Source organism: Gorilla gorilla, chromosome 16 (assembly GCF_029281585.2).
Source record: "Gorilla gorilla gorilla isolate KB3781 chromosome 16, NHGRI_mGorGor1-v2.1_pri, whole genome shotgun sequence".
NCBI classification, from domain to species: Eukaryota; Metazoa; Chordata; class Mammalia; order Primates; family Hominidae; genus Gorilla; species Gorilla gorilla.
The window spans coordinates 86702692-86723894 of record NC_073240.2 but is presented as its reverse complement, the minus strand read 5'-3'; the positions used below and the strand labels follow the sequence as shown (position 1 = coordinate 86723894).

At 39.4% G+C, this 21203-nt stretch overlaps 1 protein-coding gene across 22 annotated transcripts in view; it reads right to left on the bottom strand.

The window, feature by feature from the left end:
* AKAP13 (A-kinase anchoring protein 13) overlaps nucleotides 1-21203 on the bottom strand; it is a 360797-nt gene that overhangs the window by 244121 nt on the left and 95473 nt on the right. For all 22 annotated transcript variants that reach the window (XM_055362877.2, XM_031002130.3, XM_055362887.2 and 19 more), the window contains exon 2: nucleotides 18250-18293. In XM_055362877.2, the coding sequence (XP_055218852.2) occupies nucleotides 18250-18282 (33 nt within the window). In that variant the 5' untranslated portion in view covers nucleotides 18283-18293. The remainder of the gene's footprint in view (nucleotides 1-18249; nucleotides 18294-21203) is intronic.

Below are 21203 nucleotides of genomic sequence, written 5' to 3'. Positions count from 1 at the left end.
TTATTCACCTAGCTTTCTTGGTTATTTATTATCGTCAGTTCTCTTGTTTTTCTCCAAAGTCATCAATTAAGTTGGGACTCCAGGCTTCTAAGCTGGCCTCCACACACTAGGAAGCACAGAGTCTCCAAAATACAATCTGATCAAGCTACTCTCCTGATAAAGCCCTATGCCCGAGCATGTCCCTTCAACACACAGCACACAAAGCCCCCGACAAACCTAGCCCTCACTGACCCCTCCAGCATCATCTCCCTCACAGAGCCTCTCCTCAAACACTTTGCTACAAGTATACCAAGCCCCTGAGAATTCATGAACACATGTTCAAGGCTCACTCTTCCTATCTGTCTCACTACTTGGCCATGCTGCTCCCTTTATCTGTCACACTGATGATTAGAGCGAGAGAGTAAAGCATGAAAGACGATGCCTTTCTTTTCTAAGTAGAAACCTGGGCCCCTTCCTCAGATGAAGGGCCTCCTTTACCTGATCTAATACATACTATGCCTCACCCACTGCAGGCAGATCAAGGTGCCCTCTGATTCCATGAGTCCATCAGGTTTGCACAATGGCCATCTCTGCACCAGCAATGCCTAAGTCAGGGAGCCCCGCAGGTCAAGTTGAATCACCTCTGGTCACACATCATTCCTAACCCAGGGTACAACATGCTGAGACCATGGAAAAGAGACATTCAAAGTTGGGAAGTGGGACACTGTCAACTACAAGATTAAGAAGGGAAGGTACCAATACAGAATGGACAGCATTGCTTTGGGGGCTGTAGTACCACCAGAGGAAGACCACAGGCTTTGAAATACCAGCTTCCCTTATTACCAGCTGTGTGTTTAAAACTGCTGATTCTTTTAGGAGATACCTCAAATTCCCTGTAAGAACTCCTAGATTGTAAACTCTAGGAGGATGGAAATTATTATAATCCCATATCTGAAATGCATGAAATAATGGCTCTTGTATCAAATGCTTACTATGTGCCAGAACTGTCTTAAATGTCTTACACAAATTAAGGTTGCCATTTAATCCCCTTACCACGATATAAAGTAAGTACTAAAGTATTTTAACAAGGTATACCAAGTACGTAGCATACACTAGGTACAAAGAAAATGTTCCCATCCATTCCCAAGTAAATAGAAACATCCCACATTTCATAATCTCCATGTCTCTACCTCTCTTAATCTCTTCTAGTAAAACACACTATTTCTCAAACAGAGCCAAATAAAGTATGGTAATAAAATTGATTACTTTTTGGTTTTACTTAATAATAGGTGAAGAATTTTAACTAAATGGCAAATAAGTCTTACGAAAGAAACTGTCTGAAAAGGTGTCATATGGAAATTTAGGAGAAGAAAATCCATCCAATTAATTTTAACGGTAAACCAGCTTTTTTGTAAAGCTGGTTAAGCTTTCTCATTTCTAACGAATAGTTACATGAGTATCAAACAACCCACAGTACTTAACCACAAAAGTAATCAGAAGAAAATTCTATCATTTCAGACATTATCACTTTTCTTATCTAGTGTTACCAGTAAAACCATTTCAAAAAAATACATATTTTAAGTTTTCCTTTTTAAGTGTCGACATTTTTTAAAGAAATAAGCCAACTTTATGAAAATCTTTCTAAGGGATATTACACATTTCCAGGCCTAAGAAGGCCTACTGATAAAGGTGGGCAGGAATATTAACTGAGCAACTGATACGTATTAAGATTTTTACAGGTAGGAATGACATACTTACCTGCTTAAGATTAAATTACATATGTTAAATGCTTCTCAAAGTAACTGATGTTTAGTAGGTATTCAATAATTGCCAAATATTGCTGTCACTTTCTAAATCACATGTAGTGCTCACGAAAAATCCTGTAATATACATACTACCCTATATTACAGAACTTTTAAGATGAAGACTCTAAGGCTCCCACAGTAGGGCAGGAGTTTAAAGCTGTGTCTACTTGACTCCTAAGCACATAAACTTTCTCTACATGGCTTCTCAAAGTGTTGGATCACCTGGGAACTTACCAGAAATGCAATTTTTCACCCCATCCCAAACCTAGTAAATCAGAAACTCTGGGGTGTGGCCCAGCAATCTGGGTTTTCATAAGCCCTCCTGGTGACCCAAATGCATGCTCAAGTTTGAGAACCAGCGACCCCACAGCACCATGCTCCGCTGTACCAGTTACCACAAAGGTCTAGTGTCTGTCCCTAAATGGTTCCCCTTCTTCCCAACAAATTCCACTTTTCAGTGTTTCCTTCTGACTTTAATAATCTCAGCAACATCCTTATTTCACAAATCCTAGGCAATAGCCCGCTTCTTCCCTACACCATGCAGGGTTAAAAGCTGACACAGAGGAGCAATATACTGACATCATTAAAAGCCTAGGTTTCTGAAGAAAGGTCTGGTTTGAATTCTAACTCTGTTCTTACTAGCTGCATGACCTCAGCAAGTGACAAAAGTTCTCTGATACTTTGCTTTAAAATGTAGAAAAAAATAGTTATCTCATGAGATCATTAAGATGATTAAATGAGAAAAATTAATGTAAGACATATAGCATAGTGGATAAGTACTAGCAGGTATGGAATAAACGGAGGCTTAAGATCAGCGTTTGAACACAATACACATTTCCGCCAACCTCTACTGCATACAAATGCACACATATACAGTATGGCAAATGAAAAATCAACGTCCCATACTCACCAGAAAAACTGAAATCTCGGTACACCATTTTTAAAAACACCTATCTCTGTCTCACGGTCAAGGAGAAGAATTACTTTGTATTCTGAGACTTAGCAAGATATGGGCAACACATAATCACGAGTATATGGTGGCAAGAATATAATAAATTTCACAGGGATCTGGAAAATGAGGATTTGTGAAAGAACAATACTGGCTGTAAGAAACACCCACAGTTGTAGCTTCTTAATATTATGCTGCCTGGGATCCCTAAACCATACAAGACAGGACAAACTACACAATAATACACTTCACTCAAAGCAGAATTTAGGAACACAAGAGGTGATTGAGAAGAAAATGGTGTTCACGAGTGATGGTAGGTGAAGATCACCCCTGGCCTTCTTTAACAAATTCCGGAAGATGACAGGAATGGTAGGAAATACTCCCACAATCAGATTGGTGGGTCCCATGAACCAAAAAAGGAATGTACCATCGCCTGAGCAGTAAGATAAAACTCACATTTCCTTCTGTGGACAAAACAAAGAGAGACAGCTGAGAATTCCACCCCAGCCACCAGATGCTCTGTATATCACATGGGGTCAACAGTTAATCCAGACACAGAGCTTTGTGAAGGTCTCCAAAGACACAAGAGCCAATAGCTCTTTCCTGGTTTAAAAACGGTAACAAACAAATACATTTCTGGGAGTACAGGTGACATTCTCTATACTTAAAGATAAATACCCTAAGTTACAGCCCCCACATAAAAGGATCCAAAAGGAAATAAGCAGAATCTCCGGGGGGGGGGGAATGTGTCTGAATGAGGAAAAAGTACTAAAGACGTGCATCACCAACCGATCAATCAATAAATTCGTGTATCTTCCAGAAAAATGTAATTTCTACCTCCGTGCTGATATAAATAAATGTTCCCAATGTTCTACTTGAAGGGAGCTATTTATAGATTTCTGAATTATAGATTCAGCGGGCTGACTTCACGAATCTAGCTAATAGTCTCATCTCAGGTGACAGAATTTCCAAAGAGAGCAATGAAAATCTTACAATCAACATACTAGAACTTTAAAATATAAATCTTCCTGTCTCAAACCTAATTCATAGGTTTGTCAGACCAATAAAATGAGATTTGTGTAGTAAGAAGCAAACACAGAGCGTTCCAAGTAAATACCCACACACCACACGGAAGCACTAGGCTACTGTGGTTGAAATCCAGTTTTTCACCTAGTATCAGTTCCAGGTTTTCACTAGGAGAGCACCTCTTAGAGGCTCTACCCAAAGATCAAAGCAAAGTGACACATTGTCCCAGATCACAAAATCCCCCTGTGTGGTTTCATTTATTGGCTGATGAACTACAGTAACCTTCCCTTTGGGGTCATAAATCCTAACCAAAAAGAAAACTCTCATCTTTGGCAAATCAGACATTTAAAATCATCCATGTATGAGGCAACACCCTTTCCCAAAGAACAGCTTTAATTCTACTTGGAAACAATAAAAAACACTAGCATTATGATGTACAAAGTACTGTGATAGAAGCTGAAGTAAAAATGAGAGCAATAAAATAATAATTCAAATACAAAGCCCCTGCCCTCAAGGAACATAATAAACGGAAAAGGCATGCATACAAATGTGCATCTGAAGTGCTCAAGCTCTTATTACAAAGTCTGCACAGAGTAGCTGGGGCATAGGAGTAGGAGTGAATGGATCCACAGGAGGATGAAAGCTCAGGAGGGGCTCCAAAGAGACAAGTGGCAGGAAATGAATTCTGAAAGATAAGCATTTTTCTTTATGCATGTGTTAGGGACTGGCAGGGCTCGGGGGTGCAGTTCAGAGAGAGGAAGAGATGCCGTTAACAGTTTCACATGGCTGAAGGCTAGCTTACATAGAGTTGGAATTGGTTTACCTGAAGTACCAATGACTCAGCACGGGATCCATGGCTAGGGATTTTTAAACTCCAAATGCTGACATCAAAATACTGCTTTCATTTATGTTGTCCAAAAATCAGTCTCAGCAGCCCGTCTACAACCTCATTTCAAAACCTACTGCTCTTACCAATTCCATCTGCATCATAATCTGCGCTGCTGCTACTACTGCAAAGCATATGGGGCTTTAATTATCTACAATCATACAAGGAATAATTTGTGAAAAATTCTAAGTGACATAAAAATATCATGAAAAAAATGTGAAGTGTTAATTCCCTTAATTATCCACTGAAAATCACTGCTATCTCTTACAAAGAGATACCCAACCCTGTATTTGATAGTACACACCTTGATATTATTCTGAGTCAATAATGTAGTGATAATTTACTCAGGAAGCTAGCCTTTAAAAAAGAAAAGCCATAGATCTGTCCTTTTGAAATAACATCTTACTTAATATATACACTTTCCCATGCATCTTTACAGGCAACCACTGCTGATGGGTTACACAGTCAGCCGTGTTGAAAAATGTAAATGTACCCATACAGTTCCAATTTAATTCACAGGAGGCTTTTTAAAACTATCCTCTTTGTTCATTTGGTTTATATGCTTAAACTTTGGAGTGCATCAGAATCATGTGAAGGGCTTATTTTAAAGTGACTTTTTGGGCCCCACCCTCCGGCATTTAGGTCTGAGATGGAGCGTAAACACCTGCATTTCTACCAAGTTCCTAGTGGTGCTCATGCCCGTGGCTGCTGGTTGCGGACCTCACACCGAGAGCCAGCGCCCTAGAGAAGTCCAGATGGCAGTCATTCCAGGTCACCCCACATACCAATTACCACTGAGAGTAAGCAAGTTTTATAGGATGTATGTCTTACATTTGAAAAAGAGATGGTAAATAGAGTTCAGTGCTAAACACAACCTCTAAATGTAGATGTGATGTAAGCATCAAGCTTCAAATGACCAGATCAAAGATAGTATCAACCTGGGGAGCTGATAGTGAAACCATCCTCACGTGGAGAGATGAAATGGGAAGAGCAAAAGTTTTTAGTTTGAATTACTGCTTCACCTCTTCCTAGCTATGTTCGTTCATCTATAAAACGGATCTCACATGGGTGAGGAGATAAAGTAAGTTACCTTACAAGGAAGGTGTTCAGTAAAAGGTAGTTGCTACCTAAGCTAACAAGGGAAAGAGCTCTCAGCGCAAGTATTTATGCAGAAGATGCAAGACGAAGCCACACAATGTAACTTTACATGCACTGTGTCAAAATAAAGGGGGTACATCTCTTTTTAAAACCACCTATATCTAAAGTTTTATCTATGATCTCGCTCAATGTGATATATATATATATATATATATCTCACCTCATTTAATCCTTACTACCACACATTGTTGTAAAAAACATGACTGTTCTCCCTCAGGCTTCCAAGGCAGCTCCTCCTCCAAACTGTTAGCTCATTGATGCTACACCATTCTCCCTCAGTCCCTCACACTAAAACCCTCAGTGGCCATTCTGTGGCTCCTTGAGGCTTTCAGTCATTCTACCAGACAAAATCCATATGTTCTTCCTGCGGAACAGCTTCATCATCCCCAGATCTCATTCTGTGTGCTGTAACAGTGAAGTGATAGGCCTACCTACTTGATAGCCCCTCACTGCTCTCCTTCTACTCTTTATTTTGGGTATGACTTTCATCATGCTACTATTTGCCTGGTCAAAAGATCTCCAGTTGCTCTTCACACTGTTATCCTGTGTAAAACCCCATACTTCCTTTATCAGTGCTGACCAACAGAATTTTCTGCAATGATGGAAATATTTTCTATCTGCAATCAGTATGGTAGCTACTAGCTATGTGTAGCAACTGAGCACTATTTGATGAAGTGAATTTTTAATTTTATTTCACTTTAATTAAACAGTCACATGTGGCTAATGACTACATTACTAAACAGAGCAGCTATATATAATCTCATCTCCAGGTATCCTTCAATGAGAACTGCCCACCCTGGTCAAGCAAAGTCTCTCCCCACAACTGATAACACTCTTCCACGCCTTACTCCAAAGACTGTGCTTCCTCCTCTCACTCTGCTCTTCCCAGTCTCCACAGCCTATCTATCCAGGCTGGTAGAGCCCCCACCTTTTCTGAAAGCTTCCCAATTACATCTGCCAATATTTCATTCCTCTCCCTGCCATGAACAATCACTGTTTGCACAGCTCGTCTAGCAGCACTCCAACAGGTATTCCTTGCACTGTAATTTATCTACTCATGCATCTGAGCCCCTTCCTCCCCAGTGAAAGAATCTATTCCTCTAAGATCAAATGTCCCATTCACCTAATAGGTGCTTCACAAATACTTGTTTTAAATGAATTAAAGGTACAGAGTGATATATTTTAATCTTTCTTGGACAGCAAGACTTCTCTTCACTAGTACCAAACGGAAATTTTAATCCCCTCACTGTTACGTGATAGCTTGGCAAACACCCAGTTATTGAAAAAGTATCCTGTAAAAAGGCTCTGAAAAGTCTTTGACCTATGTACCTTTGTCTGTTCTAAAAATGCCAAGGAAAAATGAGAAAATACTACTTACAAATGAAAAGCCCATTAACTTCAAAGCAAGTTTCTGGAAACTGATTACAAAGTCCAACAGAAGGAAACTGAAATTCCTGCTCTGTAAAACCATCAAAAGCTAGACGGAGGAACCCTTGATTTCCTTATTCTTCTGGCAGGTCTCAGATCTGGCTGGACAAGGCCGCCAGCCCATAGATGCTGGAGCAGACCTATCAGAAATGTATTGTTAAGGCAAAGGCAGGTAATCCATTTAAGAGATCAGGAGGCCGATAAGGCTCTTTGTATAAGCAAAATGTATCCTAACAGCCAAGTGAGAAGCACAGCCAGGTTATTTCAGAGCCTGCTGTGGAAACACATTTCCTAGGAAGAACGATAAAACTGTGCCATTACCAAATTAGTCTTCCCTATAAGGAGGCAACTGAGAACATTAAGCTGAGGTAACCTAATTTCTGTGGCCCTTCAAAAATTTGATTATTTATGCAAACTACACTTGTTCAGGAATAAATTTTTTTAATTGATAAAAATTTTAAAACCTCCTCCTCCTAATCACAGTATCTCCGTTTGCATGCTCGTCTTCTGAGGTCTGTTCTAATTAGCATAAACAGAGAAGCAAGTTAATCTACGCGCAAAGTCCAAGTCTTCACGGAGGCTGAAAATGTAAGTCTGGAGTAAACAGGAACCCAATGTGGTGGTAGAAAATCACTCTGATAAGCTTTTCTCGAGATCTAAATGCAAGTCCAGTGGATATGCTCTTCTGATTTCCCTTCTTTAAATGGGCTTTTGAGGGAAAAAAGGAGGTGGGGGTGCTTTGTAGCCACTCACAGGATGCGAACCCTACCATCCACCCTGGCTGTAAAGTGGATACAATAACCAAACCCTATATGTCTATTGTCATGATTAAATCAGGCAATGTGTATTAAGTGCTGGCCATGTTTCCTTGCCAAGAGTAGGTTCTCAACCAATAATAGCACCCTAACTTTTCCTTGGGAAAACAGAACAATATCATAAGGAATGGTCCCTATTCTAATAGAAACCGTTTAAAATCACTGGAGATTTTGTTTTGCACATTTTAAATAAAGAAAGGCATCCAGTGCCAGATAATTCTTTCTTATGGTGCTCTTCTATTATCAGGATGTTTTGCCTCCTCCCAGAAGCAGTTACATGCAAAAACATTTGGTACTGAGAGAAAACAAGAGAGGAAGGACGACATAATCAACCAGATCTGTTGGGGTTCTGGAAATTTGTTTTATAATTGGAATGGCTCTTCCCCTTGAAAATCTAATAAGTGTGGGTTTTATCCCAAACATATGGCAGGTAATGATTATTATCCCATATATTACCTTTGAGCATGCCTTGGAAAAAATTGAAATCTCACATCTGAGTATCTCACTGGCTTTAAAAAGTATTTAATTTGCAGGGGCAAAAATATGCCGTTCGGCTTTCCTGAGGGAGACACAGAGATGTGTTCAATAGACCATAAATCTTAAGAGACACAAAAAAGCAAGTTTATAACTGAAGAATCTGAGATATGCACCCCAAATTTCTCCTCTTGAAATGTGTTCTTATAGTCGTTTTAGTTAGTGAATTATCAGCATCGAATACAAGCCATCTGAGTCAGTGTTCTGTAGAGCCATCCACTCTGGAGTTACAGCTGCACAGATCATTAACCACAAGGGTCCAATGCCCACCGAAACATGTTGGAAACCAGTAAAGAACATTATTCTAACACAGAAAAAGCATCAAAGAACCGTGGGAACTGAGCTTTACAAGAGAAAGCCTTACTGCTCCAGGGCCTTGGTCTTACTCTCACTGATCCAGAGCTAATGTGTAACCATCCTCTTGAGGAATCTCTAAGTATAAAGATGAAACAGCTGAGCATATACTTTATTGAGATGGCTATTAGTGACTTTCCTATATCAAAAGTCACAAAACACATTTTATCTTGACTACTTCCTTCACTATAGAGGAATTTCAAATAATAACTGTAAACTATTTTCCAATGTACCTATAATCCATAAAGACAGTCTAATCCTCACCTGTTCACTCCACCAAGAAAGGAGCACAATGCTATCTTTTTGAATATTCCTCTCTTCTTCATCTTCCAATTGCTACATTTTTTTCTCTTACTTAGCCCATTTGTTCTGAATCTTATACTATAACTTCCCTGTGCATGTACTTTGAGTATTAAATTCAAACCAATTAGGGACCTGCCTCCTGTACACCAGCTAAGCTAATTATTTGCAGATTCTGCTACCTGTTCAGACCTCTCGTAACCTGCTGTGAAACTGTAGGCAACTTCCCTCAATCTCTCTCTGTAGTTCAATATCCTCACTCTTCCGGAAGACTGGGCTCAACCACTCCTAACATACAATGATTCCTATGACTCATCAAATTCATCACCAGTCCTGACCTCTCCCATAAAGTCCATTCCTACATGTAGAACTGACTGTGTGACATTCACTTGGGTGTAGTAAAATGAGGAGAGGACAGAGGAAGTGACTTTCTCTGGCATGTCAAGTATGGGATTCATCCACGTCGCCTAATTCTTGACAGCTATTATTTCCTTGTACCTTGCAGAGCTTCAGGCCTGGCCTAGACAGATCTCTTCCAGACTAAGCCTGGGGCCTGACATAAGGGGCATCCAAAGACCCTTTCCTCCTCCTTCATCAGAAGTCTAAAACTCTTGTTTCCTTTTCAGCTGTTAGTCTGAGGGAGGATTTATTTACTGTTTCTAGAGTCTAGTTGCTAGGTTGCTAGATCCGGTAGGGCTTAGAGTGTGGGAGTGGTGATAGAGCCCATTAACTTTGATAACTTAGTTAAGGTGGTATTGAATGTACATAATTTATCTGTTCCAGAGGAATTGGGCATATAAGAGATGGTATGAGTAGTTGTTCACTTTCCCCCTCTAAAGTTGTTTCTGGTTTGGAGGTATCTTTTGCATACTGGATTTTCCTAAAATGGGGTACCCTTGTTCTGCGCAAGGTATACCCCTGAATATAGGTGAAAGGGCTAATGTCAGCAGAGAGCTCATTTTGAGTGATAAATTGCCTGAGTTTTAAGGGGGCATTGTCTCTGCCTTTGTGGATACACATGGTTATTTAAGAAATGTAATACATTTCTTAATACCAACCTTTCCTTCATGTGCTTGGCTTTTTCTTTTATCATCTGACAGCATCCCTCGTCCCTTACCCCGTCTAGGACAAGACTATGCTTTGTATCTTGACAGTGAGGAGAGCTCTAGAGACAAAGGGTGCATGTACTATGTTCATAAAAAATAGAAGCAGTCACATGGCTTGCTATAAACAAATAGCTCAGATTATAACTCCCAAAAGAACTAAGATAATTCAGGACTGGAGAGATATAGGCACTATTTCTAGTACGCTTCTTCAACTAGGTAAGATATCATCTCACAGAATGCATCTCTGTAATAAAACTATCAAACACACTCAGCTGTACTTCACAGGGATACTGTAAGGATTTCCTTACAGTTTCAAAGGTTCCACATGCACCATAAAGACAAGGTTATCACCTTCATTTCCCTGTTGGCCACACCTTCAGTAACAAAGATGACATCACTAGCTACTCAGGGCCTATGCTAGGCAGATTAATGAATGAAACCTGGGAAACAAATGAGCAATTTTAAGAAAAGTAGCTCTGTCAAAATGAAGTGAATTTCATTAAAATTTTAGTAGTCTTATCTAAGCTGTAGTTCATTCACTCACTCAATGAATGTTTACTAAGTGCCTACTATGTTCCATATTAAAAATGGTCATTATAGCTCAGCTGAGTATTACATTTCTTAAATAACCATGTGTATCCACAAAGGCAGAGACAATGCCCCCTTAAACCTCAGGCAATTTATCACTCAAAATGAGCTCTCTGTTGACATTAGCCCTTTCACCTATATTCAAGGGTACACCTTGCACAGAACAAGGGTACCCCATTTTAGGAAAATCCAATATGCAAAAGATACCTCCAAACCAGAAACAACTTTAGAGGGCGAAAGTGAACAACTACTCATACCATCTCTTATATGCCCAACTCCTCTGGAACAGATAAATTATGTACATTCAATACCACCTTAACTAAGGTATCAAAGTTAACACTTCCAATAATTGGAAAAGAATACATCATGTGTCCTCCTAATGTGATACTCCAAGAACATCACTAATGTAGTCCATTGCCAATATCATGACAAAACATGCTACAAAATAAAATTAAGAGACTAAAGAGATATAATGTGTTTAAATCCTGGATTGAAAAAGGAAAAGGGTGCTATAATGGACATTAATGGGAAAATTAGAGAAATGTGAATATAGACTTACATCATGTAAGAGTATTACATCAATGTTACAATTCCTGTTTTTTGTTAATTATACTGTGGTTATGAAGCAGAATGTCTTCGTTCTTAGGAAATATATGCTGAAATATTTAAGGGGAATAGAGTATAATGTCTGCAACTTTCAAATGACTAAAACAAATAAAAATATATAATACAGAGAATAAGCAAATGTGACTAAATTTAACAAGAGTTGATAGAGGTGAAGTTATTGTATTCTTCTTGTAACTTCCCTGTACATTTAAAGTTTTGTTTTGTTTTTTGAGATGGGGTTTCGCTCTGTAGCCCAGGCTATAGTGCAGTGGTATGTTCATAGCTCACTGCAGGCTTGAACTCATGGGCTCAAGCGATCCTCCTGCCTTGGCCTCCCAAGGTGCTAGGATTACAGGCATGAGCCACTGTGCTTGGCCTTGGAGTTATTTCAAATAAAACCCATTAAATCTTTTAAAACATGAAATGGAAGAGTAAACTTGGGTTACCTATTCTTTAAAAGGATTTTATTTCTGCAAGTCTCTATAATATTAAGTGCTATGACATGTTTGCATCTTACGGAACAGTTGTGGACTTGGTATTTGTAATAAGACATCTTGGTATACAGAAGAATGAAAATGAATTTCAGAGTAACCATTTCTGGGTAAAGCCCCACTTCTGCCATTCACTAGATGAACCGTCTTAACCTTACGTTTCCTTATGTATGACGAGGGTAACGATGCAGCTTTCTCTGCTCTCAGACTGGTAACACTGCTGTGAGCACTGCATGCATTAACGTAAGGCATGCAAATGTGCTTTCTTAACTATGAGGTACTATGCAAACATGAGCTCTTGTTTTTAAGGAGCTGTCAACCAGAAAGGTTACAGGTGATGCAAATGAATTACACAACTGCAGGTAAAGTACCCACAGAAAACGAGAGAATGAAAGGACTACTATTAAATCATATTATACACCACTTATTCAGGTTCACAAATGGAGTAACAGTACCAAGTTTTGAAAACAGTTTTTTTCCTCCCAAAAAGCAATCCAGCCATGAAACAATGTAAAAACAAAGAAGTATTCTTTATTACACTGTCCTCTAAGAGCCAAATCTGCTAAAAAATATATATTATATATAAAAATATATATTTATATATAATATATATTTATAATATATATATAATATATAATAAATATATATATATAAATATACATATATTCCTCAATTCAAGAACATCCATTTACATCTAAATGCAGATCTTAACGATAACTAGAAAGGACTAAAACTATTTTTTCCTCAAAAGGGTAGTCCAAAATATGTATGTTTAAACTACCTAAGAATCCCATCTGCCCAGGGTCAGCAGATCCACATTAGGATAAATCCCAGTATCCCTAAGAGGTCTGACTTGACCTCAAGCCAGAAGGAGCTCTAATGTTTTCTGAGTACACACAGGGATAGGAGCTGTAGTAGGGTTCAGATGTGAGGGAAGGTAGGCCCAGGGAGATTATCCAATGGTCTGTCAAATCCTACAATATCCAGCTTTTTCCTCATCTCCTCCCTAAATCTCCAACCTCATGCAGAAGAGACTGGACCCCTTCCCCTTGCACTCATTAAGCCCCAGCCACTGTTCTGTTCCTCAAACATATTAAGTGACTACTTCTCATTTTAGAGTTTCTGCATTTGTTCCCTTGGGCTAGAACACTTCTAGGAGCTTCACATGCTGGCTCCTTCAGGTCTCAGCCTAAATGATGTGCCCCTCAAAGGCCTTCCCTGACCACCCAAGATAAAACAGACCCTGGTCAGGCACAATCACATCGCCATTTCATTTATTTTCATAGAACTTTTCTTCCTGATATGTTATCTTGCTGTCTTCCTTCTTCTCACTACAATGCAAGTACCAGGAGGGCAGGGACCTTCTGTTTTGTTCATGGCTAAATCTCCAGCATCCAGAACAGGTCTTGGCACAAAGAAGGCACCTGAATAAAAGAATAAATTGCCCAGCTCCAGTCCAAAGTTTACTTCCAATCCTGATGTATAAGTGAAATTAAGAAACACCAGGAACAAAATGTTTAAGGCTAAAATGCAACCCAGGTTTCTGGAACTCCTTTCTTGCCTCACTTTGTCTTCTACACCACAGTCCACTATACTAATTCCATCCACTCTTTTAGCTTCTCAAAGAGCTCATCTATTCTTACAGTCACATGGTGTCAAAAGAATCAATTTCTTAGAGAAGACTCAAACGATTTCACTTCAAAACCAACTTCCTTGCTCTGTAGTTTCAAGCACACACCTCCACCGATGAACAGGACACCCATGTGACTTTATTTAACATGTGTAAAGAACAAGATCATCATCTCCTTCTTCTCTATACCCAATGATGGCATCAGCTGTCACTCACACTCAAGTTCTCAATCAACTGTCATTCATGGTTCTCTTTCACTCCCTATGTCTAATAAAACATTTGGCCCTGCTGTTTCTTTTGAAATATTTCTTGCATCTGCCACTGCCTCTCCATCTTTCCTCTCTCTAAACAATCCAGGCCCTCATACCAAGAAGGGCACTACTAAGCTACTCAGAGTTTTTAGCACTACCACTAAATGGAACTGAAAATGCAATTCTTATAAATTCATCTGGCAATAATCATTACTTTTGTGGCGACTGTGAGAAAAACCCTACTTAGTGATGTAACTAGCTTGCCTAACATAAAGGTTGTAGGTTGTACTCATGCAATCGGAGCTAACAGACAGGAAAACCAAGGCATAGCCATATTGAGCTACTGGTCTCCAAAGTTTCAGGCCAGGGTCCTGCACATTTTATGGTGAACATTTCATTGAAAATAATTCATTAAAAGAGCTTAATTTAAACATCCAACAGTACTGCCACCTGTACACTTTGGAACCTTCCTTACATTTTTAACTATTGCAACGTATTCTGGACACATCTTTATTCAAAGTCTGATTAAAATATTTATTTGGAGTCCAGCCTATTTGTCTTAACTGACAGATAAAAGTTCTTCTCTGGGTACAGTGTTTTTCCTTATTTAGCAGCAATATTCTCCCTTCTAATGATGATACTCACCCCTGGCAGATCCCAAATATGATCTAAATGAAAATCTTCACAGTCTTTGTTCTCTTGCTTATTTCTTTGTCCAGGTGCAGAGAACTGCCCCCACCACCCTGCTCAATGAGCTATCATAAAACAGCTACTTTTCCTCACCAAAACAGCATAAATCCCTGCAACTTGACTCAGTTCACTGAGAATCCAATACACTGTTACTCTCCTTTTAAAAAGGAGATAACATATTGCCCCATTAAGTATTACTGTTGATGGACATACTTGAATCCTGAAGTTTAAAGAAGTATTCTTCAGTAGAGCCTGCTCAAGTCAATTAAACACAAACATATACAAAGCACTTAGTGTATTAACTATGTTACTCAGAACTGAGCTGTGCTTCCCTAACAGAATGAAACTTTTTAAAGCTTAACAAGGTTTACAGTGGTTTCTATGACTTAAGTCCAGAAAACAAAGGTTCAATTCACAATTTACCACCAATTAGCTGTGCCATCTTATCACAACATCTTCAGACCTCGTTTCCTCATGTCTAAAAGGGAGAGGTTGAAGCATATATTAGCTAAAGTATTTACTAACTCTAAAGTTCTCAGGCTCCATGATGGCAAGATCAGAGAGTTTCTAACTGACCTAACTGCATTTATCCTTTCCTTCCCAATTATCCTTTATCACTAATTTTCTCAAACTACTACTCTATTAGTTTTCTACTGCTGTTACAAAAAATTATCACAAACTCAGTGGCTTAAGACAACACAAATTTATTATCATCTTATCATTTCTGGAAGTCAGAAGTCCAAAATGACTTTCACTTGTTTAAAAATCAAGGTGCCAGCAGGGCTGTGTTCCTTCTAGAGTCTCTATGTGGAGAAAGTGTTCTTTTGCTATTTCCAGCTTCTAGGGCTGCATTCCGTGGCTCATGGGCTCCTTCCTCCATGTTCTAAGCCAGCAGTGTAGCATCTTCAAATCTCTGACCACTGACTCTCCTGATACTCCCTCTCACTCATGAGAACTCCTGTAATTACAACGGGACGCTCAGATATTTCAGAATAAGCTCCCATCTTAAGATCCTCAACTTAATCAAGTATGAAAAGTTCTTTTTGCCATGTAAGGTAAATATTCACAGGTTCTAGGGATTAAGAAGTGAATAAATTTGGGGGAGCCATCCTTCTGTATAACACAACTACTTATTTACAACTGTTCCCTAACCAAAAACCTGTAATACTCAAAACCAGACAAAGACATCACAAGAAAGCTATAGAACATATCTCTATGTATAGACACAAGAGTCCTCAAAATACTTTCAAAACAAATCCAACAACATATAAAAAAGATTGTGCAGCATTATCAAATGATACTTATCTCAGAAATGCCAGGTTGCCTTAACATTAAAAATTCAACCAAGGTAGCCTTGCAACACAGCAAGACCTTATCTCTAAAAATTAAAACAGGCCACGCAGGATGGCTCATACTGTAATCCCAGCACTTTGGGAGGCCGAGGTGGAAGGATCACTTGAGCCCAGCCTGGGCGGCATAGTCAGATCTCGTCTCTACAAAAAATAAATACAAATAGCTGGGCATGGGTGCACATGCCTGTGGTTCCAGCTACTCAGGAGGCTGAGGTGGGAAGAGCATTTGAGCCTGGGAGATCGCAGCTACAGTGAGTCATGGTCGCGCCACTGCACTCCAGCCTGGGTGACAGAGCAAGACCTTGTCCCAATAAATACATAAATAAATAGCCAGGCATGGTGGCGCACATCTGTAGTCCTAGCTACTCAGGAGGCTGAGGTGGGATGATCCCTTGATCCCAGGAGTTCCACGATGCTGTGAGCTATGATCACGTCACTGCACTCCAGCCTGGGTGAGAGAGCAAGGCCTCATCTCTTTAAATAAATAAAAACTATGTAATTGAGCCAATGTAATATATCACATTAATGAAAGGAAAAAAACCCACATGGCCATCTCGACACAGAAAGATCACCTGACAAAATCCAACATGTTTTCATCATAAAAATAGTCAAACTAGGAATAGAAGGGAATGTCCTCATTTAACAAAAGATTCCTGTGAAAAACCCACACCTAACAACATCATACTTAATGGTGACAGCTTGGATGCTTTCTCTTTAAGATCAGGAAAAGACAAGGATGTTTGCGCTCACCACTTCTATTCAATGTTGTACCAGACATGCTTCTCAGGGCAATTAGGCAAGAAAAAGAAATAAAAGGCATCCAGATTGGAAAGGAAGAAAACGATCTCCGATCACTTGATCCTGTACAGAGAAAATCCTAAGGCATCCACTTAAAAACTGTGGCCAAACAAGTTAGATTATAGTTTGTAACTCATCTCTGACACAAGGCTATAGTTTCAGGGATCAGTACACAAAAATCAACAGTATTTCTATATATAAGCAATGAACAATCAAAAACTGAACAATTGGCCAGGTGCTGTGGCTCACGCCTGTAATCCCAGCACTTTGGGAGCTGGGTGGATCACGAGGTGAGGAGTTCGAGACCACCCTGGCAAACATGGTAAAACCCCGTCTCTACTAAAAATATAAAAAATTAGCCAGGAGTGGTGGCAGGCACCTATAGTCCCAGCTACTTGGGAGGCTGAGGCAGGAGACTGGTGTGAACCTGGGAGGCGGAGCTTGCAGTGAGCCAAGATCACGCCACTGCACTCCAGCCTGGGCGACAGAGCCAGACGCCATCCAAAAAAAAAAAAAAGAACTGAACAATTAAGGTAACAAAATTAACAATACCATCAAAATGAATAAAACCATAAGCAACAAATTTCAAGGAAGTACCAAGTTTATACAGTGAAAACTACCAAACACTGTTGAAAGAAATCAAAAACAACCTAAATGAAAGGAATCGACTTCAGAGTCCAGAAAAAATTCCTCACACTTATGATCAATTTCAACAAGGATGCCCAAGACAATTCAATGGGAGAAAGAACAGTCTTTTCAACAAATGGTGCTGGAACAACTAGAGATCCACATGCAAAAGAAAAAAGTTGGACTCTTCCCTCACAAAATACACAAAAATGAACTCTCACATTACATACCTAAATGTAAGAGCTAACTAAACCTATACAATTCCTAGATGAAAACATAGGAATAAATGTCTGTGACTTTAGGTTACGCAAAGAATTCTTCTTAGATATGATGCCAAAAAAAAAAGCAACAACAGAACATTATCAAAACCGAAAATTTTTGTGCTTGAAAGGATAGCATCAAGAAACTGAAATGACAACCCACTGAATGAGGGAAGTCCCTCACTTTAGGGAGATGAGTCCTAAAGAAAACAGTACTCTTGCCAATGACATAGTGCCACCTAGTTGCAACATAAGGTAAATCACAATGGCAGTAGGAGGATCTCCACACTACTTTTACAGAAATGAATTGCAGGTAAAAAATAAGAAGCTACAGTACTGTTTTGCAGGACAATTTGTTTCATACGTGCATACTATTACCCTGACTAAATTAACTCTCAAGTCTTACAGTTATTATTTGTTTTCATTTCCACGCACAGATTAGCCATTTAGTATTTACTAAATCAAACTCAATTTCTGAAGTGTCTTACACCAATATATTCATGCATATATGGTTAAAATTTTCCTTGAGAATCTATCATGTGAGAGTGTGGCTTATTATAACAAGTAAACAGAACAGATAAACACAAAATAATAAGAAATCTCATGATTTACTCACATATAAGGGAGCTTGCTGTGGATTAAGTTTCATGACCCAGGACACTGAAACAGAAATGGAATAAATGAGAATAAAATTAAAAGTTGTCACCGAAAATATACAAGCCACCTAAAGTCCTAGGTGTCAAGCATAGCTCTATGAGTACAATCCCATGCCCAAGATTACCATATGCCCAGCTGTATGCTACACACTAAGAGATTTAGGAAGGAAGCGGGGTCAGGAATTGATCCCAGACTCAATCTTTTCAAGTGGGGAAGAATGATCTTCCGATTGAAAAATAAAGACAAAAAAGGCTTCACTGTCACAGAAGTTTCAACAACCAACAGGATATTTAAAACAGTTATCAAAGCAAAACCACTGTATGTTCACTTACATTTTTACATAGTCCCTCAAACTCACAAAATGCTGTTTACTCAGGGACTTCTTCCAGTCTTACTAGGGAACCTGGAAAGTGAGGGGAGGATTGCAAGGGACCACTAGAACTCTCTTCCTCAATTCCCCTTCTCTGAGAAGGGAGGCTACAGCTTGCCTCTCTAACCACTAAAAGGCATGACCCTCCTCAAAGTTAATAGCTGGATTCCCTGATTGTTATGTTCACTAAATGAATTCTCATAAAAATCTCATTAAGATTTAGAGAAGGCTTCCAGGGTTGAATTCCTGAACATTAAGAATAGCATGTTCTTAAAAGTTTAACTTGGTGATTGGACCAGGACTTCATCTAGGCTATGAATGCTCAGAATGGTAGGTCCTTTACCAAACACCCTGAGTTTGAGTATAAAGTGATCTCAACCTCTTAAGAGTCAGAGAAACAGAACCAAGTGACTTTACTGTAATTTCATCTGAGGAAGTTTCTTACTCACAATAGGTAAATGAAGGCACATACTAACCAGCAAAATAAACAACAGTATAAAGTGTCATTCATACACGCAAAAAAACAGACAAAATAACAAACTTTGTGTTCTAACAAATCACAAAAGCCTCACTAAAATTGAAATGACCAACTGTTTGGACTGAAAAGCAATGCCTTGGTAGCCTAGCCATGCCTAACTGAAATAACAGAACCATCTCCATATTACAATCCTCACAGATCAAGTTGTGTATGTCTCGGATCAAGACTTCACCAAAAGGCAGTTAACACACACTTAGAGGGAAAAAAATCTACATCAGCCTCCTAAATGCAATCATCTCCACACCAGTTGCAGACCCCAAGCTTCAATGTGTTCTGCTGGACAACGCAGTAGAAAGCTGACAAGCAGGTGGCCTTCCCACACTGACTGAACCACCTCCATGCCCATGCCCATTCATTCTCTGGTCCACCCCATGCGCTATAACAGACCTCCTGGCTCAGGGTACTCTTTCCTTCCTGACTGTCTTCACTTAATGACTTTGTACTTTTAGGTGCAAAAATTATCTGCAGAAATCCACACTGAAAACCAAGCTTGAGAAAGGTAGCAATAACCAACCAACATTTTTAGAAGAACAAAGTCAATTTCAAGGCCATCAGATTCAAACAGCAAGCATGGATGAAAATGAAAGATTGAAAGGCTTGAGTATCTTCTCAATGTATTAAATATCCATTTAATTTAAAATTAACCTCACTGTGCTCACTGGCCTTTTAATCAGCTTTCCAGGGCCTGCTCAGACTTGCCTAGGACATGGGAATGAAAGAACCTATAAATTTATGGACCAATCTACCTTAACTAACTTGTCAAGTGTTCCTGCATCAAGCAGAAGAAATATCAGTGAAATTTATACAGGAATTAACACCTTGTTAATCCACAAAAATTAAAAGAGTGTCGTCCAATCTTGTAGCTTCCCTGGGCCACACTGGAAGAAGAAGAATTGTGTTGTGCCACACATAAAATATACTAACTAATAATAGCTGATAAGCTTTAATAAATTGCAAAAAAAGAAAATCTCATAATTTTTTTGTTTGTTTGTTTCTGAGATGGAGTCTCGCTCTGTCGCCCAGGCTAGAGCGCAGTGGCACAATCTTGGCTCACTGCAACCTCTGCCTCCTGGGTTCAAGCAATTCTCCTGCCTCAGCCTCTCGAGTAGCTGAGATTACAGGCACCCGCCACAACACCCAGCTGATTTTTTGTATTTTTAGTAGAGACAGGGTTTCACTATGATGACCAAGCTGGTCTTGAACTCCTGACCTCAGGTGATCCACCTGCCTTGGCCTCCCAAAGTGCTGGGATTACAGGCATAAGCCACCATGCCCAGCCAATGTTTTAAGACAGTTTACGAATTTGTGTTGGGCCACATTCAAAACCTTCACAGGCTGCATGCAGCCTGCAGGCCACGGTTTGGACAAGCCTGGATTAGAGAAATCTACAGAGACAAACTAGTGACTTAGCAGCCCTCTGATGTTTCGTGATTTGCAAGAAACTTAGGATGACTATGTGTAAAGACCACAAACATCAATTTAACTGAATGGTTCCCACCACCCTGGAATGAGGAAGCTGAGCAAACTTAGAGGGCTCTAAGAAAGAGCTGATGTCATCTGAACTGTTCGGAATTATAAACTCCTCTAAACATGTTTCAAAACCAGAACTTGTAAGAGTTGTTCTGATACAAGGATTAAAAGAGGGATGACAAAGTGTCTGTCCCTCACACTGGTCAAAGGGACAGGTCATTGTTATGCTGGCAATGCAGGCTGCTGAAAAGAATGTATCTGTCAAAAGTAATCAAAGTGATGACCCCAGAAGGCTCCAGAAACAGACTGGTAAATTCAGGTTGCTTTCAGACTTCCACAATGCTGGCACACAAGGGGAAAGACAAAACTAACATTTACAGAGCATTATATTTGATATTACATTTAATCCCCATTAAAAAGATACTATTTCCCCTATTTCACTAGTGAAAAAAATTGATCTTTCAAAGGTTAAATCATTTAACACCAAGGTCAAAGGGTAAGTTGGAGAGACCAGATTCAAACCCAGTCTGACGTT